This window comes from Macaca thibetana, chromosome 1 (assembly GCF_024542745.1).
Source record: "Macaca thibetana thibetana isolate TM-01 chromosome 1, ASM2454274v1, whole genome shotgun sequence".
NCBI classification, from domain to species: Eukaryota; Metazoa; Chordata; class Mammalia; order Primates; family Cercopithecidae; genus Macaca; species Macaca thibetana.
In genome coordinates this window covers 50713604-50738522 of record NC_065578.1, presented here as the reverse complement: position 1 = coordinate 50738522, position 24919 = coordinate 50713604, and the positions used below count along the sequence as shown (strand labels likewise).

The following is a 24919-nucleotide window of genomic DNA, read 5'->3' as shown; positions in this document are numbered from 1 at the left end:
GAGTTTGGAGTTGTAGGAAGACGACATGTCACACAGACCTCTGCAGGCCTTGGTAAGGAGTTGGGAATTTAGTTCCAGTGTAGTGAGAAGTCATCAAATATTTGATGCTAGGTAGTGACATTATCTAGCATAGTGTGGCAGATAAGCTTGAAGGCTAAGAAGTCAACCTGGTTCAAACCTAAGTTCTACCATTTACTGGCTGTGTGCCCAAGCCCGTGTGACCTGGGGCAAATTTCTTAATCTCTCTGTGCCCCAGTTTCCTTATCTATAAAATTGAGGTAGATTTGGGTTTTACTTCATGGAGTTGTTGTATAGATTAGATATACGTAAAACAGTTCCTGGCACATAATAGACGCTAACAAATGTAAGCTCGTATTATTATTTTGTTTTTAGAAAAGTCATTGTAGCTGGTGTATGGAGAATGAATGTGGGGGCATAAAAGGAAGAGGGTAAAGAAAAGGTGAGGGGAGGCCAGTTATGAGGCTTACGAGTAGCCTGGGTAAGAGATGATGAGTGAAGTGATGGTGGTAGACACAGAGAGAAATTGACTAATTTGACATAATTTTGGAGGTAAAATTTTCATATTTTGCAGATGGATTAGACATGGGAGTTGAGGTACATGGAAGAATCAAGAATAACTTCTAGGTTTCTGGCTAGATTAACCAGGGGGATGGAAGGGACATTTGCAGATATTAGGAGCCAAGGCGAAGTAGGTTTGGCAGGGAAATTAGGAGTTCTATTTTAGACATGTTAAACCTGAGATGTCTTAAGCCATCCAAGTGGACGTCTATTAGACAGTGGGTTATACATTTTGGAGACCAGAAGAGAGGTCTGGGATAAAGATATAAATTTGGAAGTCATTAGCATGATCAGCATTTGAAGACACAGAAATAGTTGAGATCATCTAGGAAGAGAGTCTGCAGAGAGAAGTGAAGAGAGCTAAGAAGAGTCTGGAGGATTTTAGGATGGTGGAATAGACAAGGAGAGTGAGGAAAGACCTGAGAAGAGAGAGTAAACCAGAAGAATGTGGTATCACAAAAACCAAGAGAGGAGAGGGTTTCAAGAAAATTGGAGCAGTCAGTTGAGTGGAAAGGTCAAATAAGACTAAGGAAAATATTGCTCACTGATGATCTTGGCAGGAGTAGGGTCAGTGAAGTGGGTGGTCTAAGTAAGAATTAAATAAGTTGAAGAATGAATTAGAGGTATGCTTGCTTTGACAGCATATTTACAAAAACATGGAATACAGAGAAAATTGGCTTGACTCCTACATAAGGATGACACATCTGTGAAGCATTCTATATGCTTTTTGTATGGATTTTAATTTTGTGACAATGTTTACCTTTACATATTTAAAAACAGAATTAAACGAACAAGAATGGAAGGGATCCTAAAACTGAATATAAACAGAAACAAGTGAACCAAACTATATTTAAATAAATAATATAATCACTCTGAAGGAAAAAAAAAAACTAATCCAAATACTTTTGAACCTAGTACTTGAATATACACCTTTTGTCAAAAAACAAAACAAAACTGCAAACAAATCTTGAACCATTTAGTAGATTGTTTTATTAGCAGAATGGATGTAGCGATTCTATTCTGTGTATATCTTATTTATTTATTTATTTGTTTGTTTTTGAGATGGGGTTGTGCTCTGTTACCTAGGCTGGAGTGCAGTGGTGCGATCTTGGCTCGCTGCAACCTCTGCCTCCTGGGTTCAAGTGATTCTCCTGCCTCAGCCTTCCTAGTAACTGGGATTACAGGCATGCACCACCATGCCCGGCTAATTTTTGTATTTTTTAGTAGAGATGGGGTTTCACCATGTTGGCCAGGTGGTCTTGAACTCCTGACCTCAAGCAATTTGCCAGCCTTGGCCTCCCAAAGTGCTGGGATTACAGGCATGAGCCACCATGCCCTGCCTATATCATAATTTTAAACAAATGAATAAAGACATTGATGTTGTTGAGAGCCTGAGTTCTTACTGTGGGAAAAGGGAGATGCAAATAAGGAATAGGAGAAAGAATCTTGTGGTGTTATATTGGAATTAAAGTATCAGTAACGAATTCTTTTTTTTTTTTTTGAGACGGAGTCTCGCTCTGTCGCCCAGGCTGGAGTGCAGTGGCCGGATCTCAGCTCACTGCAAGCTCCGCCTCCCGGGTTTATGCCATTCTCCTGCCTCAGCCTCCCGAGTAGCTGGGACTACAGGTGCCCGCCACCTCGCCCAGCTAGTTTTTTGTATTTTTTAGTAGAGATGGGGTTTCACTGTATTAGCCAGGATGGTCTCGATCTCCTGACCTCATGATCCGCCCGTCTCAGCCTCCCAAAGTGCTGGGATTACAGGCTTGAGCCACTGCGCCCGGCCCAGTAACGAATTCTTAATTTAAAATGGTTGAACAGGGCTGGTCGCAGTGGCTCAAGCTTGTAATCCCAGCACTTTGGGAGGCCAAGGTAGGAGGATCACTTGAGGCCAGGAGATCAAGACCAGCCTGGGTAACATAGTGAGACCCCCTCTCTATAAAGAATTTAAAAATACTAGCTGAGCGTAGTGGCCTGTAGTCCTAGCCTATTCCAGAGGCTGAGGCATAAGGATCACTTGAGCCCAGGAGTTCAAATCTGCAGTGAGCTATGATAGCATGACTGCACTCCAGCCTGGGCAACAGAGTGAGACCCTGTCTCTGTTAAAAATAGTTATAATAATAATTAAACAAAATTAGGTTGTTATTTTTCCCCTTTGGCTCTGTTTACCAAAATGGCCTAGAAGCAATTACACTCCAGTAGGAATGAGCACATCTGATGCCCAGATCTTTGTTTCTAAATACCATTCCCCACTAAAGAGTAGCTCTTTGGAGAAATGGCTGATTTTCAGACTAGGCAGTGAAAGTAGAAGATAAGCCTGGAACATCTTATTATACCAGAAAGCAAGGAGGTGTTAAAAAAAAAATGATGAAGACATGTCAAAAGGACACAGGAGCTGGTTTGAAGAGGTTCTCATTGGCCAAACCTGGGACAAGTTGAACATTTAAAAAATAATAAGGGTAATGGTTTATAACTCATTAAATAAACTAAGAATACATTAGTTTATACTCATGATAATAATTAGAGAGAAGGAAACATTCTTGCTTATAGTAGAATGCCAACTAAAAAATGTAGATGGAATGATAGAAGTAGAAAATCACCAGTTTGCAACTATCACAGTAATTGATTAAGACAAGAATTATCAATGAGTGTTGAAACCACTGGGTAAAAGTTTGAAGAGGAATAGGATATTTACATAGTTTCAAAGTCCCTCTCTACAGATTACCATTACTTACATAGGAAAAAATACTCTACAGTGAAGAAATCTGGTAGATACCACCTTAATCCACTGATCAAAGTGAACACCATCAATAATGGGACCAAGTGACACCATGTTTCTCCCCATATGATGCACTGAGAAGGACACAGCATCACATCACTAGTGTTTCTGCCTGGAAAAAAATGTAAATCCCTTCACGAGAAAACATGAGTCAAAGCCAAACGGGGAGACACTACAGAACACCTGGCCAGTACTCTTTAAAAATGTGAATATCTTGAATAATAGGGATAGACTGGGGAACTATTCTAGATTAAAGGAGACTGAAGAGTTATAACAGGCTGGGTGTGGTGGCTCACACCTGAAATTCCAGCACTTTGGGATGCAGAGACAGGGGGATCGCTTTGAGGCTAGGAATTACAGACCAGTCTGGGCAACATAACGAGACCCCGCCTCTACAATAATAATTTTTTAAAAAATTAGCCGGGCATAGTGGTGCATGCCTGTGGTACTAGTTAGCTAGTCTGGAAGCAGGGGTGGGAGGATCGCTTGAGCCCAGGAATTCAAGGTTGTGAGCTGTGATTGAATCACAGCCCTCCAGCCTGGGTGGCAGAGCGTGATCCTGTTTCTAAAAAATAATAATTATAAAAAAAAACCTTTAAAAAAGGGATGACAGTTAAGTATAATGCATTACCTGTATCAGGCGCTGGATCAGAACCTGGGTGGGGGAAAATACTGTTGTATATTATAGGACATTATCAGGCCAATTAGTGAAAGTTGAATATGGACTGTATATAAGCACTATGTCAATTTAAAATTTCTGGATTTGGTCATTGTACTGAGTGAGTATGTAGGTATATAAGAGAATGTCCTTGTTCTCAGAAAATACACACTGAAATATTTAATACTGTAATATAAATGGCTCAGGAAAAAATATACATATCCATGTATATGCATGTAGGCATATGCCCACACATGAGAACTTCTGGGGCATCTGGGAATTCTTTGTAATATTTCTGCAGCTCTTCTGCAAGTTTGAGATTATTTCAAAGTAAAAAGTTAAAAAATAAAGTGTAAGGCCAGGCACGGTGGTTCATGCCTGTAATCCCAGCACTTTGGGAGACAAGGGCGGCGGCGGGGTGGTTAACATTTGAGGTCAGGAGTTCGAGACCAGCCTGGCCAACATGGTGAAACCCTGTCTCTACTAAAAATACAAATATTAGCCGGGCTTGGTGGTGACCTCCTGTAGTCCCAGCTACTTGGGAGGCTGAGGCAGGAGAATCACTTGAACTCATAGGCAGAGGCTGAAATGAGCCAAGATCAGCCCGATGCACTCCAGCCTGGGTGACAGAGTGAGATTATTATTTTATTTTTAAAAAATAAATAAAAAGTAATGATAATACAGCATGGATGAGGAAATAGAAACAGTATGGAGATAACTCTTTAGAAAATTTGGCTGTGAATGGGAGCAGAGAAATGGAGCCAGAAATAGAGTCAGGGTCATAAAATAGCTCTTTAAAGATAGAAGAAACTAGGTTTGTTCACTGATCAGAGAACCAAGATGGGCTTCAGTCTCTCCCTTTCGAGACGAGGGACTTAGATCAGACATCCTGTAGGGAAGGGCCTTTCCACCTCAGGCCCTTTGTGACTCTGACTCTCCTACCCTCTCCTAGACGCCAAGAGCACTTCTGAAAACACGTTTTATTCCTTAAACTGCAACCAGGAAAAGACATTTGGGCCACAACCACTTGAGGGCAGTAGAAAATGATGCTGCAGGCGATCCTGGTGGTTTTATTGTTTCGGTTGCTGGAACAAAACAAAGGCCTTCACATGATTTTTCTCTCAAATGTCTTAGGGCAAATAAAGGTCCTGTGAACACACCACTTTTTCCAAATGTTTTAAACAAGAAAAGCCCAACAAGTCATAACAGGGGGTTGAGGAGAGGAGTAAGAGGGTGAGAGGGTCTCACATCTTGAAAAAAGCTGGCACATATTGTAAGGTGAATAAAGAATAACTGATAACAGAAAAATTAGAGCCTGTCAGAATTGAAAGGGATCCTAGAGGAGGATGAATAGAGCCCCTTCGTTTTATAGGCAGGACCCTGGGTCCAGAGGAGGGAAGGGGCTTGCCCAAAGCCACAATGACATGGTAGAGAAATTAATGGTTTCAATACTCATCTGGTTAGCCTGTGAAGACAGAGATTCTGATATTTTCAAATGACATAATAAACGTCACTTGCAAAAAGCTTGGCCCCATCATTGGTACTGGTACTGAGTTCTGAAAACACTGTGACAGCACAGTTGTGAGGCTGTGTCTCTTGTGGCTTCCTCTCCCTGGGAGGATCTGACTGTTCACCTTTAATTCTTATCCACTTCCCAACGGGTCTGAATGCCCTGGACAGCATAGTTCTGATCCTATCCGACCTACTTCTCACCCCTTTCTGAGAGGAGCTTCAGATTGCTGAGGGATCTTAGACTTTCCTACCAACATTAGGGGATGAAGTTGAAGGCCATTTGGAAAAAAAAAAAAAAAAAATGAATGACCATGTGACAGAACATTATTTAGAAAGAACCAACATTATCATTGCCATAGAGGGGAGATGATCTTAAAAGGACAATCAAAAAATCCAAAGCATAAAACTTCCCTAATATGACTTAGGGACATGATGGAGAATAAAATATACTAGACTGTTCAAAATTCAAAAACCAGTATGACTTCATAACATGACAAACAACTGGGATCAATTTTTTTTTTTTTTTTGAGATGGAGTGTCCCTCTATCGCCCAGGCAGGAGTGCAGTGGCACAATCTCAGCTCACTACAACCTCTTCCTCCCGGGTTCAAGCGATTCTTGTGCCTCAGCCTCCTGAGTAGCTGGGACTACAGCATGTGCCACCACTCCCCACTACTTTTTATATTTTTAGTAGAGATGGAGTTTCACCATGTCGGTCAGGCTAGTCTCAAACTCCTGACCTCATGATCCACCTGCCTCGGCCTCCCAAAGTGCTGGGATCACAAGTGTGAGCCACCGCGCCCAGATGAGATCAATTATTTAGAATAATAACCTCTAACCCCTAACCTCACTATTATCTATTCCTCTGCTAAAAAAAAAAAAATTAGAAAATTAAAAAATTAAAAAAAAAAATAGAAAGAAAGAAAGAAAGAAAGAAAGAAAGAAAGAAAGAAAGAAAGAAAGAAAGAAAGAAAGAACGAACGAACGAACGAAAGAAAGAAAATGCCCAGGCATTAGCCTGACATTCAAAATCCCTTGCCTGTTCCAGATAATTTTCTAGTCTCATGTCCTGCCATAGTTCCCACCCTGCACTCCAACATCTGTTTTCTGAGCACTCACTGCAATGGTATAACTGTGGACATTTATTCAGGCCATGTTCTGCATTTGCTCCATCTTGAGGCTTGATTCAAATGCCACCTGCTTTGGAGGCTTTCCTTGATCTGACCCTCATGTTTACTCACAGCTTCCTTTTGGCTCCCACAGCCATTTCATGTACTTCCTCTTTTTTCTTTTTCTTTTTCTTTTTTTCTTGAGACAGAGTCTCGCTCTGTTGCCCAGGCTGGAGTGTAGTGGTGTGATATCCACTCACCGCAACCTCCGCCTCCTGGGTTCAAGGGATTCTCCTGCCTCAGCCTCCAGAGTAGCTGGGACTACAGGCATGCACCACCATGACGAGCTAATTTTTTGTAATTTTTTTTAGTAGAGATGGGGTTTCACCATGTTGCCAGGCTAGTCTCGAACTCCTGAGCTCAGGCAATCCGTCCACCTCAGCCTTCCAAAGTATTGGATTACAGGCGTGAGCCACTGCACCCGGCAGCATGTACTTCTCTTTAATATTTATTTCATTCTGTCTTGTCTTTCCCATCACAGAGTGAGCACTTAGAGGGCATGAACTGGGTCTTAATACTGTGATTTTTTTTTGGAGGTTGCTTCCAGTGATTAATAATCTACCAATAATCTTACTTATCTTTCTAACTCTCCTGTTTTTTCAGCTCACTCCTTCCAATGCCCTGACTCCAACACTTCTCTGATCCCTCCCTGGGCCTTACAATCCAGTGATCCTAATGTCTCTTCACCGTTCCTCACCTATCTTGTGTCTCACTTCCCTTTTTACCCATCTAAACTCCAAGGTCCGATGTTAAAATCACTCCCTTGATAGGTCCTCTTTTCTCTTGCCTCCTCTTGCATTCTCATTTTGCTTCACAAGATCCCTACCCTGAACAATCTAACTCTACCTACTCTCTGCCTTTGGGAAAGGGGATGAAGAAAAACCCACAACTGTGTCAACTGGACTCTTAAAATTCATCGCCACTGACCTCAAGTGGGCTTTTAGTGCTACCTGGGAATCATACTACATTTTCAAGTGCATCCACTTTTCCTAAATGCTTATTTCATAACTTTTCTCAAGCTTTTCATATCCTCTCCTTTTTCCTCCTTCTCAGCAGATAACCCAACCACCTGCATGCATGCCCACATACTCAGCCCTCTTCAGTATTCTCAAAGCCAGTTCTTTCCCCTGCACTCCAACAATTCCCTCTCTTGCTTGTATCATCAGTGTTTCTTCTTCTACCAGATCATTCCATTCACTTTTTAAAAAATGCTGCGTTGTTGCTCACCTTAAGAAAAAGTGAGCAATACCACCTCTCACCACACTACTAACACCCTGCCCCAAGCCATTATCATATCTGCATTATTGCAATAATCTTATATATGTTTTACCAATTTCTGCCCTTGTTTATCTACAGTTTATTATCCCACTCCAGTCCAAATAATATTTTTTCTTTAAATGTTTTTATTCTTTTTTTTTTTTTTTTTTTTTTTTAGACAGAGTCTCGCTCTCTCACCAGGCTAGAGTGCAGTGGCGTGATCTTGGCTTACTGCAACTTCTGCCTCCCAGGTTCCAGTGATTCTCCCACCTCAGCCTCCTGAGTAGCTGGGATTACAGGCACATGCGCCACCACACCCAGCTAGTTCTTTTGTATTTATAGTAGAGGCATGTTTTCACCATGTTGGTCAGGAGTTGGTCTCAAACTCCTGACCTCAGGTGATCTGCCTGTCTCGGCCTCCCAAAGTGCTGGGATTACAGGCATGAGCCACCACGCCTAGCCTTATTTTTTTTTCTTTTTTGCAATGGAGTCTCGCTCTGTTGCCCAGGCTGGAGTGCAGTGGCCTGATCTTGGCTCACTGCAGCCTCAGCCTCCCGGGTTCAAGTGATTCTCCTGCCTCAGCCTCCCGAGCAGCTGGGATTCCAGGCATTTTGATATTTTTAGTAGAGGCAGGGTTTCACCATGTTGGCCAGGCTGGTCTCAAACTGACCTCAAGTGATCCACCTGCTTTGGCCTCCCAAAGTGCTGGGATTACAGGTGTCAGCCACTGCACCAGGCCATAATTTTAATTTTTTTTACAGGCAGGGTCTCAGTCTGTCACTCAGGTGGAGTGCAATGATGCAATCATAGCTCACTGCAGCCTCAAACTCTTGGGCTCACCACGCCTGGCTAATTTTTTTTTTTTTTTTTTTTAGAGACAGGGTCTTGATATGTTGTTCAGGCTGGTCTTGAACTCCTGGGTTTCAAGGAATCCTCCCACCTCAGCCTCCCAAAGTGCTGGGATTACAGGTGTGAGCCACCATGCCTGGTTTATTTGTCTTTTTATTGTTGAGTTGTAAGGGTTCTTTATATATTCTCGTTAGAATTCACTTGTCAGATATTTGATTTGTAAATATTTTCTCCCATTCTTTGGATTGTCTTTTCACTTTCTTGACAGTGTCCTTCAAAGTACAGAAGTTTTGATGACATCCATTTTATCTAATTTTTCTTTTGTTGCTTGTGCTTTAAGGTGTTATATCTAAGAAATCATTGCCTAATCTAATAAAGATGATTTACATCTATGCTTTCTTCTTAGAGTTTTTTTTTTTTTTTGAGACGGAGTCTCGCTCTGTCGCCCAGTCTGGAGTACAGTGGCGCGATCTCGGCCCACTGAAAGCTCTGCCTCCCGGGTTCACGCCGTTCTCCTGCCTCAGCCTCCCGAGTAGCTGGGACTACAGGCACCCGCCACCACGCCTGGCTAATTTTTTGTATTTTTGGCAGAGACGAGGTTTCACCATGTTAGCCAGGATGGTCACCATCTCCTGACCTCGTGATCCACCCACCTCAGCCTCCCAAAGTACTGGGATTACAGGCATGAGCTACCGCGCCTGGCCAATATTTTGCAGTTTTTATTTGCAAATCTTGTATTTCTATTAAATTTATTCTTAAGTATTTTTTCTTTTTGATGTTATTGTAAATGGAATTGATATTTTTTATTCTTTATTTTTTAGACAGTCTGGTTCTGTCACCCAGGCTGGAGTGCAGTGGTGTGATCTGGGGTCACTATAACCTCTGCCCGGGAGAGCTGAAGTGGTTGTCCCACCTCAGCCCCCTGAGGAACTGGGACCATGGGTGCACACCACCATGCCCGGCTAATTTTTGCATTTTTTTTTGTAGAGACAGGGTTTCACCATGTAGCCCAGGCTGGTCTCAAACTCCTGACCTCAAGCAATCCACCCACCTTGACCTCCCAAAGTGCTGGGGTTACAGAGGTGAGCCACTGTGCCAGGCCAGAACTGATTTTTAAATTTCATTTTCAGTTTTTTTCTCCCTCGAGATAGAGTCTCACTCTGTCACCCAGTCTTGAGCGCAGTGGCGGGATCTCAGCTCACTGCAACCTCTACCTCCTGGGCTCAAGCAATTCTCCTGCCTCAGCCTCCCAAGTAGCTGGGACTTACAGGCATGAGCCACCATACCTGGCTATCATTTTCAGATTATTCATTGCTAGTGTATAAAAATATAATTGATTTTTCTATATTAATGTATCTTGCAACTTCGCTGAACTCATTTATTCCAATAGATTTTTCTTTCTTTAGGATTTTCTATATATACAAGATCATCTCATCTGCAAATATTGTTTTACTTCTTTTTCAATAAGGATGCTTTTTATTTTTTTCTTGCCTAATTGCCCTGGCTGGAAACTCCAGTGTAATGCTGAATAGAGTTACCTTTCTTGTTTTTGTTTTTGAGACAGAGTCTTGCTCTGTCACCCCCAGGCTAGAGTTCAGAGGCATGATCTTGGCTTACTGCAGCCTCTGCCTCGTAGGTTCAAGAGATTCTCGTGCCTCAGCCTCCCGAGTAGCTGGGCATACAGTCGTGCACCACAGTACCTGGCAAATTTTTTTTTTTTTTTGTATTTTTAGTAGAAATGGAGTTTTGCCATGTTGACCAGGCTGGTCTCGAACTCCTCACCTCAAGTGATCTGCCCGCCTCAGTCTCCCAAAGTGCTAGAACTACAGGCATGAGCCACTGTGCCCGGCTCAGTTACCTTTCTATAACATGATTTTGGATTTTTATTTTCCTTCCTGGGAACCTTTCAATGACTCCACATTGCCCTCAGAATAGACTTCACTTTTTATTCGCTTACAAGGCCAATTTAAATCTCACCCTAGGCAGGCACCCAGGCACCCAGGCAGTGACTCATGTCTGTAATCCCAGCACTTTGGGAGGACTGAGACAGGAGGATTGCTTGAGCCCAGGAGTTCAAGACCAGCCTAGGTAACTTAGTGAGACCCAGTCTCTATAAAAAATAAAAATATTATCCAGGTATGGGAACATGTGTCTGTAGTCCCAGCTGCTTGGGATGCTGAGGTGGGAAATTACCTGAGCCCAGGAGTTTGAGTCTACAGTGAGCTATGATTGCACCACTGCACTCCATCCTGGGTGACAGAGTGACTCCCTGTATCTAAAAAAAAATTTTTTTTAAAGATAACCCAATTCTTAATCATCGTCATCATCCTCATCATCACCATCATCATTGGATAGTCCCCATTTGTTGAGCACTTACTCCCCATGTCTCAGATACTATGCAAAGTGCTTTATAATCATTGTCTATTTAATTCTTTTACTCATTCTGTATGGTAGTCTGCATGAAACTGAGGGTCAAAGAGTTTTAATAACTTGACCATGGTGTTGTAGCTTGTAAGTGGAGGACCTTGATTCAATGTCAAATTTGATTCCAAAGTCCATCTTAACCATTGTCCTGATGTTAGGGCTCTTAGTGTATAATTCTTACTTTTAAAAGGGTAAATAGGCCAGGTGTGGTGGCTCATGCCTGTAATCCCAGCACTTTGGGAGGCCGAGGTGGGCAGATCACGAGGTCAGGAGATCAAGACGATCCTGGCCAACTTGGCAAAACCCCGTCTCTACTAAAAATACAAAAATTAGCCAGGTGTGGTGGCGCGTGCTTCTAATCCCAGCTACTCAGGAGGCTGAGTAGGCAAGAGAATCGCTTGAACCTGAGAGGCAGAGGTTGCAGTGAGCTGAGATGGTGCCACTGCACTCCAGTCTGGTGACAGAGTGAGACTCAAAAATAAAAATAGAAGTAAAAATAAATAAATAAAAAAAAAGGATAAAATAGATTCCTGATTGGGTGCTTAAAAAAAAATCCAGGCCACTAGATTTTAAAATGCCATCAACAGAAAACAATAAGAATCTCCTTTGCTTCCAGTGGTGATTATGAATCTCTTGAGCTAGTTTTGGGAATCTCTTGAGCTACTTTCCCCAGTGACATAAACCAACATTACCACCACCTGCTAAATGACAGATGTTGAACTAGGCTCTCTCACACCAGTTGTATCATTTAACTTTCCCCAAAATCCTCAGAAGTAAGAATATCCTCATTTTACAAAAAAGAGAATCTCCAGAAAGAAACATTTCTCTCAACCTCTTATAGTCCAGTCATGAGTCCCTCTGGGTATTTTCTAACACCCCTTCCACCTTTCTCTGCTAGTTCCTCTCTCTCATCTCTACCATGCTCCATTTCACCAAACATCTTGCTCTTCTGGGCTTAGATGACACATATTTTACCCACGGTAGGCCATGTTCAGGTGCTTGATGAGAAGTCTCTGTAGGGTTTTAACCAGGAAAATAATAAGATCTGGTTTATGTTTTAGAAAGGTCATTCAGGCAGAGTGCAGTGGTTCACCCCTGTAATCCCAGCACTTTGGGAGGCCGAGGCAAGTGGATTACGTAAGTCTAAGAGTTTAAGACCAGCCTGGGCAATGTGGCAAAACCCTGTCTCTACAAAAATACAAAAATTAGCTGGGTGTGGTGGTGTGAACCTGTAGTCCCAGTTACTCTGGAGGCTGAGGTAGGAGGATCAACTGAGCCTGGGAGATGGAGGCTGCAGTGAGCTGAAATTGAACCAGTGCACTCCAGTCTCGCTGACAGAGTGAGATGCTGTCTCATAAAAAGAAAAAAAAGATCATTCAAGCTGAGGCAAGAGGATTGCTTAAGCCCAGGAGTTCAAAACTGCAGTGAGCCATGATCATCCCACTGCACTGCAGCCTGGGTGATGTAAATAAAAATAGATTCTTCAGTTTATGATATGGAGAATGAACATAGGCAAAATCATGGAAGTAGGGATATTGGTTAAGAAACTTGGCCGGGCGCGGTGGCTCAAGCCTGTAATCCTAGCACTTTGGGAGGCCGAGACGGGTGGATCACGAGGTCAGGAGATCGAGACCATCCTGGCTAACACAGTGAAACCCCGTCTCTACTAAGAAATACAAAAAACTAGCCGGGCGAGGTGGCGGGCGCCTGTAGTCCCACCTAATGTAGTCCCAGCTACTCAGGAGGCTGAGGCAGGAGAATGGCGTAAACCCGGCAGGCGGAGCTTGCGGTGAGCTGAGATCCAGCCACTGCACTCCAGCCTGGGCGACAGAGCGAGACTCCGTCTCAAAAAAAAAAAAAAAAAGAAAAAAAAAAAAGAAACTTTAGCAGTGGTCCAAGAGAAAGGCCATGGTAGTGGAGATAGTAAAAAGTGGTCAGACCTGGAAATTAGGATTTTGGATATATATTGGAGATTGAGCCGACAGAACTTGCTGGTAGATTGGACTCGGGCTATGAGAGAAAGCACAGAATCAAGGAAGAAAAGTGATGAAGGCCTGAACAAGGCATCCTCTATTTGTGCTATAATGTGAGATGTCATGGGTTTAAACTGAGACACAACTGTGATTATGGCTTTGAAAATCTTTGACTGAAAGAGTTGTCTATTTGCTATTTTGTGTTTGTGGGGGAGATATATTAACTTTTCACAATGACATAAACCAACATTATCAGCACCTGCTAAGTGACAGATACTGAACCAGGCTCTCTCACACTAGTTACATAATTTAACTTTCCCCGAAACCCTTAGAAGTAAGAATATTCTCATTTCACAAAAAGGGAAACTAGACTTAGTTTATGATTTGACAAAGGTCAGGCAGCCAGTCAAATGGGGCTGAGCTGAGATTTGAAACCAAATTTGACTCTGAAGCCCATGCTCTTGTTATTGCACTGATTCGGAATCAGAATTCCTCAAACCTTTTTCCTCGTCACTTGAAGTCTTCTGTTGACTCTCATGTGCCCTACTTTAGAGCCCAAGTCTGGCAAACAGGACAGCTTTGTTCTGTCTGTAGCCCATCCTCTGACTTGCCTTGTGATTTAGGGCAAGCTTCTTAATTTGATGGTGTCTCAGCATTCACACATGGTAAGCAGGGCTAGTAATTACCTACGGAGAAAATGCTTTGAAACCTGCAGATGAAAGACCCTGCAGCCATGAGTGCAAGGTTTCTTTCCTGTGGTGTTCCTTTTGGTTTCTTAAGGCTTCCAGGACTCTTCATAAAGGACAGAGAGGAAAGGAAGGACATAGGGCAAGGGCAAAACAGTGTTTGCTTTCTCACTAGAAGCCAATGGCCTTTGGGGACATAAATATAATAACCTCTCTTACTGTATAGTACTCAATAAATATTACAAATGGATTAAATAAATGATATTTAAAAAAACATTAAATGGGCTTTGGAAGGCCACTGGAAACCTTTAAAAATATTTTCTATTTTTATGCTCTGGTTACTTAAACCCTACATGTTCTCCAGTAGGAAGAAAAAGGAGCTAATGCTTATCTAGTTTCTGCTGTGTGTCAGGCTTTCACATGAACCTTCATTTAATCATTGTAATGGCATGAGCAGGTAGGTATTATTATTACTTTCAGTTTACAGGAGAGAAAACCATGACTTGGTATAGTTCCTGACTTCTGCAAAGTCACCAAACAAAGAACCTGCAGGACCAAAACCGGACCAACCTGGGCCTTCCCAGTCCTAAACTCAAGTTCTTCCCAGGGCATCCCATTGCCCTGAAAAGTTAGCAATGATGACAATTTTGAACTGTCCTATCACACCCTGCATGTGTGTGGCATTTACAAATCTCTTACTGCTTGTTATTTTCATGGCTCAGTCCCTGGCACAGGGATGGTTATTTGCGTAGCACAATTGTTGTTATTGTGCCGCCTCACATATTCTTTCTGCCCTGTGCAAACGCGAACAATGATGGACTATATTTATGAAACCAGCAGCTTAGAAGGATGAGCTTCAGATTACCATAAGAATTGTAGTAAGATTTTAAAATATAGTTTAGCACCATCTATATGGAAAGCCCATCTCTCAAAGTCTCATGCAAATCAACTGTCTCTTTGTGTATTTGGAGAGTTCCTCATTTTTTTTTTCATAGTCTCTATCACCTCACATTTCTGAACTTTCTAGATGCTGATATTACAGAAACACAGTGTTCATGAAGCATTGATATGACAGTTGCCTCTAAAAGCTGGAAAATAAGAAAAATAAAAATAGTCTTGATTTCCTTTAAGGATGGATTGGGGAGGGGGGTTGGAGTTAGAGTAGGATAGAAAATGGTTGGTGACAAAGCTGTTTATGATTTAAGGTCTCCTCTTTAGGCTCATCCTGGGTTTAGGTTTATCGTAAATCCAGAGCCTCATCTTCAGCTTCCCATGTTCAAGGCACCATTTTAACAAGTTTTCTTGGGTGGTGATTAATATCTGCAGGACACCAGCAACACACCCTAGGAAAAAGCGCATTTGAGTCAGAAGACCTGTGTATAATTCCCAGCGTTGTCATTATGAATTTGGACAAATTCCTCTTCTGTTAAAAAAAGATTAAAAATAACCCTTGTAGAGCTGTTTTGAGGAATAAATGAAATAATGCACATTAAAACAGCAATTTGCCTGGGTGCAGTGGCTCACACCTATAATCCCAGCACTTTGGGAGGCCAAGGCAGGAGGATGGCTTGAGCCCAGGAATTCAAGACCAGCCTGGGCAACACAGCAAGACACTGTCTCAAATTAAATAAATAAATAAATAAATAAATAAAACAAAAAAAAGAAAACAGCAATTGTTGTCTATTAGTATTCAGATTTAAGTCATCAGATACAACTTTATTTACCTAGGGAACATCTACTTTTTCAATGACTGGGATATGTCAGTTGTTCAAAGCACCCCCATTCTTATTTATTTATTTATTTTTATTTGATTGGCAAAAAAAAAAAAGAGAGAGAGATGAGATCTCACTATGTTGCCCAGGCTGGTCTTGAACTCCTGGGCTCATGGAATCCTCCTGTCTCGGCCTTCCAGAGTGCTAGAATTACAGGTGTGAGCCACCTGGTCTGGTCTGGCACCCCTATTTATGTAACTAATATATCTGTCAAACCAACTTAATTGTTGGAGGGTTGCCTGAAGGGTGGAGAGTTAAATAGTGATCTTGAAGAATGGTATCTATAGCTACTACTTATTGAACATCTAGTCCAGGCCAGTCCCTTTGATAGGCCATTATACATGAGCTCTAATCCTTAAACCATCCATATAAAGTAGATATTACTACCTTCAATGTTATAATGAGGAAAATGAGGCTTAGTGACCCAGAGACGTTAAGTTGTCCTAGAAAAAAACAGATAAATTCTTCTTGTCTGCTCCATGCAGCTCATTCTTGTTATAATGAGTTAGATTATAACATATATTCGATTGCTACATTTTCCTCTCCTAAAATAGATTTGGGATATGACCCAGTGCTCTGATGAGATCTGGGACACACATTTGCAAATTGTCATTGGTTTGTCATTTAAAAAAAAAAAACCTCTCTCAGAAGTTCTAGGCCTTTTTTGGGAGTTTGGCCTACTCTCTTCCCTATAGACATGCTCCCATCCCCCATTACATGTCATTAATTTAAACCAGAACCTACGAATGAGGAAAGAAGCCACTACAAATTATTGGTAGTCTGGAGGGGGATGTGGGGCAATACCCCTATAAAGATTTTAAGGGAGTTTTCCCTTGCTGGGGCATCTGATTCTTTCTATTTTTTGTTAATCAAGACCCACGCCTGCTGTCAACGCTCTTACTTATAGAAGTTATTTATAAAATAGTTGTTCCTTGATTTTCTTATGGGGATAAAATGAAGATCCAAATAACAATTATATATGAGATTGTATTCAGTTCAATTCAACAAACTTTTATAATGTACTTACTGAACATTAGAAGTTGTGCTAGAGTCTATAAATAAAAACATCTGGCCGGGTGCGGTGGCTCACGCCTGTAATCCCAGTGCTTTGGGAAGCCGAGGCAGGCAGATCACTTGAGGTGAGGAGTTCGAGACCAGCCTGGCTAACATGGTGAAACCCCATCTCTACAAGGAAAAAAAAAAAAAAAAAATATATATATATATATATATATATATATATATATAAGCTAGTGTAGTGGCGGGTGCCTGTAATCCCAGCTACTCATGAGGCTGAGGTACAAGAATCGCTTGAACCCAGGAGGCGGAGGTTGCAGTGAGCCGAGATTGCGCTGTTGCATTCCAGCCTGGGTGACAGAGTGAGACCTTGTCTCAAAAAAAAAAAGAAATAAAAATAAAACATTTATAAACTGTGAAAAGTAATACTGTATACATACAAGGTATTATTTATTTGAGATGGGGTCTCTCTGTGTTGCCCAGGCTGAATTTGTGCTCTGTGCAACTGCCTCAGTCTCCTGTGTAGCTGGGACTATAGGCATGTGCCACCATGCCTGGATAAGGTGTGACTTTTGACTTAATATAAATCATATAAGAGTTATAACAGTAATAATTCCTTACATTTCCTATATGAGAAACTGAAGCTCATATATGAGAAACTGAAGCTCAGAGAGGTTAAATGGTTTGCCTGAGGTCACACTCTAAGTGATTCTTAATATTCTCTTTGCTACTCCCACTGCCTTTCCAGGAAATTATACAGCAGGGATTCCACCTTATTTATCTGAGAGGAATATCTTACATCTCACATGGTTTGGAGGAGTCTCCTTGAATAGCAAGTGAAATTATACTCCCCAAAGCAATTTGCTCCATGATTTTCAGATTTCATAATTTGTGTAGCTACAAGTTTAGGCACTTTCGTATACGTTATTTCATTCATCCTCACAACAACCCTAAGGGTACACAACTAGTGAATGGGAGAGCCAGGACTGGAACCTGGATATTCCTAATGTCCGAGCCCTATTTATTTAACTATACTATGTGTCTTTGGCTATTAGTTGTATAACCTTGGGCAAATCACTAAGCCTCTGTGACCCTGCATGACCTCATTTGTAAAGTGAGTATGATGATTATTTCCTTTTAGAATTGTGAAGCTCAAATGTGCTAATATAAAGTAGAAAACACCAGTAGAAACATCGGTTGTGGTTATGGCTGATAAATGTACCAAAGTGAAGTAATGTAAAACAGTATCTCTTATTCTTTCTTCAGTTAAAGAGATTAACAGCAAAAAAGAAGCCAAGGAAGATGCTCTTGAATAAATGGTTACTCACCAGACCTATACGGCTTGCTTTTGTTAGCTGGCCTTTGCCAGAAGGGGTCTGAGTATAATTAGGAGTTCCTGGGGAAATTTCTGGAATGGTTTGCTTGTGGCGCCAATAGTCTAAAAACTTAGGTGGGGCTAACTCCATCCTGGGTCTTGTTCAGTTGTCCCTCCTACTACGGGGACTGCTATGATAATGGTAATGGGCGTAGGCCTGATAGAGTTGTGGTTTGTTGTCATGGGAAGCCAACGTAACTAAGAAATTTAGACCAATTCGGGCAAATACATTTATTGAGGTCTCTGTGGTAGGCTCAACTATGAGGGAGAGATAGTAGTGAGTCAGCCCCTTGTCCTCAAGGATTTTACAGTGCAGTGAGGTGGAGACAAGCCCTCAACTAACGCTTACAAATAAGGCAGAGTATAAAAAAGGTCGCATCAGAACAACTTAGAGGTGGGGTGTGGAGTTCCTAGAAGGCGTCTTGAAGTAGGTGGTATATACTCTGAGCCTTTGAAGATGAATTTCAAGTAACTGGGTATTCCAATTGAAGACTGGCAGCATCAGAAGGTGTAGGATGTGTTATGTTTAATATAGGCAGGAACGAAGGCCTTTACTGAGCACGTACTGTAATGCTAGGGTCTGACGATATAGAAATACATTGAAAACAGTTCTTGCCATTGAGGAGCTCTTAATCTAGAGGGATAGATAGGTGTAAACTGTCATTAGGGTGATGACTTCACAAGGTAGAGAAGAAAGCTTATAAAGGAGAGTGTGTAACTTGACATGAGGAGGAGAAAAAGATACTTTGCAAAGGAAGTAATACTTGAATTATGCCCTGAGAAAGGAGGAGTTTGCCAAGTGGACAATGAGAGAAGCTAGGAGCGCTACAGGCACCAGCGTTCCCTTGTTAAACAATCTAAGTGTGACAGGCACCGGGCAAATACATTTTTGCTTCCCTTTTCCAAATGGATTTTGGCTGTGGGAAGGAATGACTTAATGTCTTTTTCAATATACTAGCAGATGGTTAAATAAAGGTTTTACAGTCAGATTTGGATCCTAATTCAGCTATATAATTAGCTATATGACCTTAGTAAGACACTTGTGTTTCAGTTCCTTCATTCATACAATTCAAAAAATAAGAGTCTAGTACAGAGCCTGGCATATATAAAGTGCCATTATTATTTTCTATCATTATCTCATTTAGTCCTTGTAAGCAACTTGGCCTCTGGTTATAATTTCCCCCATTTTTCAGAAGCAGGAGCTCAGCGTAGGTAGGTGGCCTGTCTGAAGTTCACAGGCCAATCTGGAGTCGCCTCCGCAGCCCGTCCGCTTTAATTTTATGTCCGCCCCGGGTTTTCCCAGGCGACCCCGGGGCAGGCTCTGGTCCAGCGGCTGAAACTCCGGTGCCAGGGTTTGGGCGGCGCCGCGGCCTGCTCCGGCGGGCGGGCAGGCGGGCGGGGCCAGGCGGGGCGGGGCGGGCGTGAGGAGGGAAGTTGTGGAAGTTAGGGGAGACGCCCGCCCGCCCGCCCCGGCCTCGCCTACGGCCGCTCCCTCCGCCTCCTCCCCGCCCCGAGCCCCAGTCAGCCGGTCCTTCCTTCCCTTCCCTTGCATGATGGAAACACCATGGCTGCGGCGGCCCAGCTTTCTCTGACACAGGTAACGCCACACGCCCGTCCGCTGGGCTCGGCCGGCCGGTGCCCCCTCCCCCACCGCCCTCAGCTTCGTCGACCCGGGCAGCTTCTCGGCTTGTGGGCCGGGCGGCCGGTGTGTGTGAGGGAAAGCGGGTGCGACTGCGGGAGGCGCCCTCCGGAGCCGGAGCCCCGCTGCGGCCGCCGCGACCTCGCCCAGGGTCGTCGGGCGCCCCCTGCCCCGTCCCGCGCGGCCCTCGCCACCCTCTGCGCCGCCGCCCTCCGCCCCGCCGCCGAGTGGACTATGACCCGGCCGCGCTCTGCCGGTGCCGGGCTGGTTCGCGGGGGGCAGCTTTCACCCACCCAGGAAGTTTCCTCCCACCGGGCCGCACGCACCCCAGGTGAGCTCCTGTTGAGCTCGCGCGGGCCGGCCGCACCCCCGGGCCGCACGAGGCTTGCTCGCTGGGCAGGCTGCGCGCCGCCCCCAGTTGGAGTTGCCTTCCAGAGCCGGACGCCCAAGTCCCCCAAGCCAGTCTTTCCTCTCCAGACCTGCCTTTCCCCCAGAGTCCGACGGAAACCCTCCCCAGCAATTTAATGTAGTTAGCTTCGCCTCCAAAGAAGTCTCATCCTACTCAACTACCTACTCTGCCAGCCCCTTCCTCCGTTCAGCCTCTCCCCCTCCTCATCAGGTTTCCTTCTGGGTCAGACCCCCGATGCCGCCTTTCCTACCCACGTCTGCTTCCACTTCCACTTCCACTTCCCCTCGGGGGTTCCCGCCTGATCGCTGTCCCAGTGGATCCCTTTAATGGGTGTGGTGGCTCCGCCAGTCTTGGTGCCAGGAACGGCCGCCCGGGGAGCACTTCTCCTGGGGGAATCCTCAGCAAAACGTGTTGTTGAGCTTCCCTCTTGTCTCGTTGCTTCCTGTCAAAGTCCAGTCCTTGTGCTTCTCAGAAAACCTCTAAACATCACTCACGCTGGGAACCTGGTCCCTCCCTCTCTGTAAAGAAGCCAATTACAATGTAAACATGGTGTCTGGGATGATAAAGTGACAGACACCTGACAGCCCTTTCCTGCTGCTCTGACCCAAACTCGCCCCCACGTCTCCTTCTCAGAAGGTTCTCTCCAGGGCTGGTGGCGCGTGCTTCCCGATTGGGGCCCACCCCGTCTTTCTTGCCTGCATTGTGGTATCTCCCTGCCATCTTGTACTCTCCTTGGCCTAGATTCGTCGGTGCTTCTAAGGCTTTAGCGCTGGGATAGGGGCAAACATTTCGGCAGTGGAGTTTTCTGTGTTTAAAATCAAGAGGCTTTGGGGTGCTTTGCCTAGCACTAGGATAGAGAGAAAAAAATGTTTTCTCAAACCGAGAGTCACGTACATGCTTCATGTAAAATAACTAACTCGTGTTTGCAGAATTCTAGGTGTCATAAGGGAAGTCTGTTTCCCAGTTTATTTGGTGGTGGTGGTGTTTGTCCTGTCCTGCCAAGCAGATAACAAGGGGGGGAAGAACCCTTTAACATGGAATGTGGTGGTTTAATCTTGGTTATGTATGTTTGGAAGGGTCCTCCCAAAACTCCAATTTGAACAGCGACAGCACTGACTTTTAGGTATTCACTTTCTGAGAGTGTAGTTAGTGACTTGCATTAAACAAGATCCCTGTTGGCAGGCTGTTGTTTTCTGGCTCTGTTGGCCAATTCTGGCAGGAGTTTTGCCTTCTTGAAGGTTTTGTGCTCTTGAAGACTTCCGTAAAATTGCATCTCAGTTGTGTACATACTTTATTCTCTCCCTGGGTAATACCATGTTTTTAGCTTCTATTTACTATCATTCATCTCTGGAGAATTGCTTCAGGCTCTGTCAGTTTTATAGCCATTTAAAAAATTTACATATGTTCTTGGGTTATATATTTAGGTATTAATGTGTACACAGTAAGAACGGAGTCAGTAGTAGCTATTATCCTTCAGTGCCTCACACATGAGAGAATATACATTGGTGGTTAATTTTTATTGATAATTCAAATAAGTAAATTCAGAATATTCTGATTTTAAAACATGAAGAGGCAATAAGAGGAATTACGAAGGCACAGGAAAAAAAATAACATTTCTAGTCGCTAGTATACCCCAGTGTGCCTCCTTATTATTTCAAAACTTTGCAGATTTGTGGTTTTTAAATTTAATTTTAATTTTTTATAACTGCCTGAGCCCAATACACTAAGTAACAATGCAGCTTGGTTTCACATTCATTATTGACCCGTTTGTCATCCTCTGTTCCCCCCCCACCCCGCCCACCCTCCCAGCACACACATTTAGACATAGGTATACTCAAGTGAGAGATCATTCAGGGCAGGGACATCTTTTAATCCATCTTCTCCCATAGTACCTAGCTGGAAGAAAGTAATTAATAACTGTTGTAGGAATGACTGAAAGCTCTAAAGGGTTCTGTAACAGTTATGGAGATTAAACATGCAAGTTAGTTTCTGCTTCTGTTCATATGATGGTGATTTTCATACAGCAAATATTTTTAAAGTACCTATTATGTACTAGACACTATACTGGGATTATCTTGTTTATAATTTCTTGCCTTAACCAATTAAGCAAAACTGAGTTTGGGGAAAAAATGTGAAAAATGTTTTAGCTTATGCCTTCCTTCCTTCCTTTTTCCAAGCTTGCCAACCAACCTTTCAACTCCCCAGCCACCAGAATAAATTACCTAAATTATTATATTCTTGCTTCTAGAGATGATAGAATACTAGAGTACCAGAATGTTAGTTCCAGTTCTGCTTTGGCAACAGCTAACTGTATGGGTTTGGGTTAAATATCCAGGCCTCAGTTTTCTTAACTTTAAAATAGACTGAACAAATATTTGCTGAGCATTTACTATGTGCTAGGAATTACTCTAGGTACTGAGGATATATATTCTCATGAACAAAAGTAGTTAACAATTCTTTGACCTTGGAGACAAAACCTGAAACTTATTTCTACTAGAGGAGTTTGAATTAGTTGATCTAAGGACCTTTCCAACTCTTAAGATCCCGTTTTATAGACAGTATTCTATGATTTATAGACCTAGTGGACTTTCTCTGGGTTCTTTAGTGCTTTACAGCCTTAATGTTTTCTAATTCAGTTGTCTTTTCTAGTTGTTCTGTTTACTTCTTGTCAGTGAGAAGTAAAACCTGAAGGAGAATGATCTTGATTTTTGCTTCTGTTGTTAGATTAGAAAAAAAGCATGTAATACTTCTAAAAAACATTTCCAATAGTCAATTTTACTCCCTAATGCCCGTATCCCTAGTAATAATAATACTGTTAACTTCCCTTTGGGTATTACTATATGCCAGGAATTTTACTACACTTAGAATCTAACAATATGTTTTACAAATTGGAGGAGCTAGTAAGTAAGCTAGTAAGTGGTGGATCTAAGATTTGAACCAAGGTCTATAGGACTTCAAAAGCTGTCTATTTCACTGTACTTCTCTATGTACTATATGCTTGGCATATCCAACGCTCCCTTGTATTTTTTATTCTTTTTTGTCAGCATATGCCATTGTCTTAAGTAGTAAGCCTCTTGAGGATAGAAGACATGGTTTTTGCCCCTGAATCTCTAGTGCCTTTAATAGTATCTTGATGATACAATTGTGTGTTCAAAGTTAGTGCTATTGATGATAAAGGTTTTATTTTACTGAGATAGGATTTGAATATTTAAAATAGTCTTTTAGCAATTCAGCTTTATACTGGTTTTCTTGCTTTAGTTTAGCAAGGATTTTTTTTTTTTTTTTTTGAGACAGGATCACACTTTGTCACCCAGGCTGGAGTACAGTGGCATGATCTGGCTCACTGCATCCTGCAACCTGTGTTGAGGAGGCAGAGTGAGGCTCAAGGGATCCTCCCATTTCAGCCTCCTGAATAGCTGGGACTACAAACATACATCGCCATGCCCAGCTAATTTTTAAAATTTTTTTGTAGAGACAGGGACTCCCTATGTGGTCAGATTCTTTTTTTTTTTTTTTTTAAGTAATAAAAAAGCCCTTAAGTAGGGACTTTATTTTAAAAATCCTGATATATAAATGGTATAAAAACAGTTTTAATGCTTTTTTTGTTAAATTACAAGAGTGATATAACTATTACAGAAAACTTGGAAATTAAAGGAAAACATCTCCCATAATTTCAGTTTGTAGTGTTTATTTTCAGTTTCATTTTTTAAACAAGTATACAGTGTGTGCTAATAAACATATCATCTTAGTAGTCTGATTTAACAATTATGACAGTAAATACAGGTTAGTTTGAAAATTACAACATGTTCTCAGAAGCAGAAAAGTGATATTGTTCTCAACATGACAGATATTTGAGTTCCTACAATGGGAAAAGCATATTAATGATGTTTTTCTTTTTTGCCTATAATTATGGTTCCACATACTCAGGAAATCTGTTCTTCTTTGGGAGAGATATCTAACCCTTCTCAAGGATGGCTTGAAATGTTCAGCACTTGGGAGGGGTTGTCATAGTTAAAATTAATTAGGAGCGGTTAGGTTTATCCAATAGTGAGTCTCTCAGGAATAATCTAAGAGTGCATTCCTTTGTTTTCACTCTATTTGCAGAAAGAATTCTAGTAACAGACTAAGGTATGGTAGAAAAAGATTGAGTATCATTAGCAATGAATTGTAGTTCAGAATCTCTGCAATCTCTAATAGTGTGATTTTAAAGGCCCAATCTAAGGTATTTTACTTGTTCTTCAGGGAATTACAAAAAGCACTTTATACACTTGTTTGTGAGTTTGGGGCCTAATAAAATTGGAAGCAGAAAATATAACTGTTGGGTACTGGGCTTAATACCTGTGACACAAGTCCACTGATGTAACAAACCTTCACATGTACCCTTGAACCTAAAACGAAAGTTAAAAAAAAAAAAAATCAGAACTCTGGAAACCAAAACCAAGTAAATGGCCTGAGAGAGGTCTGGTTAGTTGGAGAATTGATAGAAATAATAAATGAAAAGTTAATCCAGGCAGAGTTCATTAGGCAAACTCATATGCTGAAGTTTCATTTTTAAAGCAGTTGAATCAACAAGGTATGCCTTCATTAACAATTACATTTATTAGGCGTTTTTAATAATCTGAGGAATCTTGTAAATTGAATGCTTTATTACAGTAAAGTGAACATTTTCTTATTTCGACAAATGATCTAACCCAGTTAAGCATGCGTAGAAAAAAGACTGGAAGAAATAAAAAACAGTTTTATAGTAGCATGGTTGTAGTTTTTATCTACCTTGTTTTTAACAGTGAGAATGTATTCCTTCTGTAATCAACTGATTTAGCGTTTCTCT

General features: G+C 42.1%; 1 protein-coding gene, 1 long non-coding RNA gene and 1 pseudogene across 4 annotated transcripts in view; 2 read left to right on the top strand and 1 right to left on the bottom strand.

The window, feature by feature from the left end:
- The first annotated feature begins 1204 nt into the window (after positions 1-1204).
- LOC126944929 (uncharacterized) lies at positions 1205-1305 on the top strand (annotated as a pseudogene).
- A 7908-nt stretch (positions 1306-9213) lies between these two features.
- LOC126932245 (uncharacterized) lies at positions 9214-20592 on the bottom strand. 2 transcript variants are annotated; one of them, XR_007718161.1, is made up of 3 exons: positions 20257-20592; positions 16682-16839; positions 9214-15225 (listed from the first exon to the last, which is right to left on the bottom strand). It is a non-coding gene; the product is annotated as an uncharacterized LOC126932245 (long non-coding RNA). The 2 variants fall into 2 exon arrangements; XR_007718160.1 differs by having other exon boundaries at positions 20342-20590.
- Positions 19484-24919, top strand: part of EPS15 (epidermal growth factor receptor pathway substrate 15) — a 167694-nt gene continuing 162258 nt past the window's right edge. The window contains exon 1 of one of the 2 annotated variants that reach the window (XM_050750498.1): positions 19484-19640. In XM_050750498.1, coding sequence (XP_050606455.1) covers positions 19608-19640 — 33 coding nt within the window. In that variant the 5' untranslated portion in view covers positions 19484-19607. The remainder of the gene's footprint in view (positions 19641-24919) is intronic. The other variant, XM_050750663.1, reaches the window with a different exon arrangement.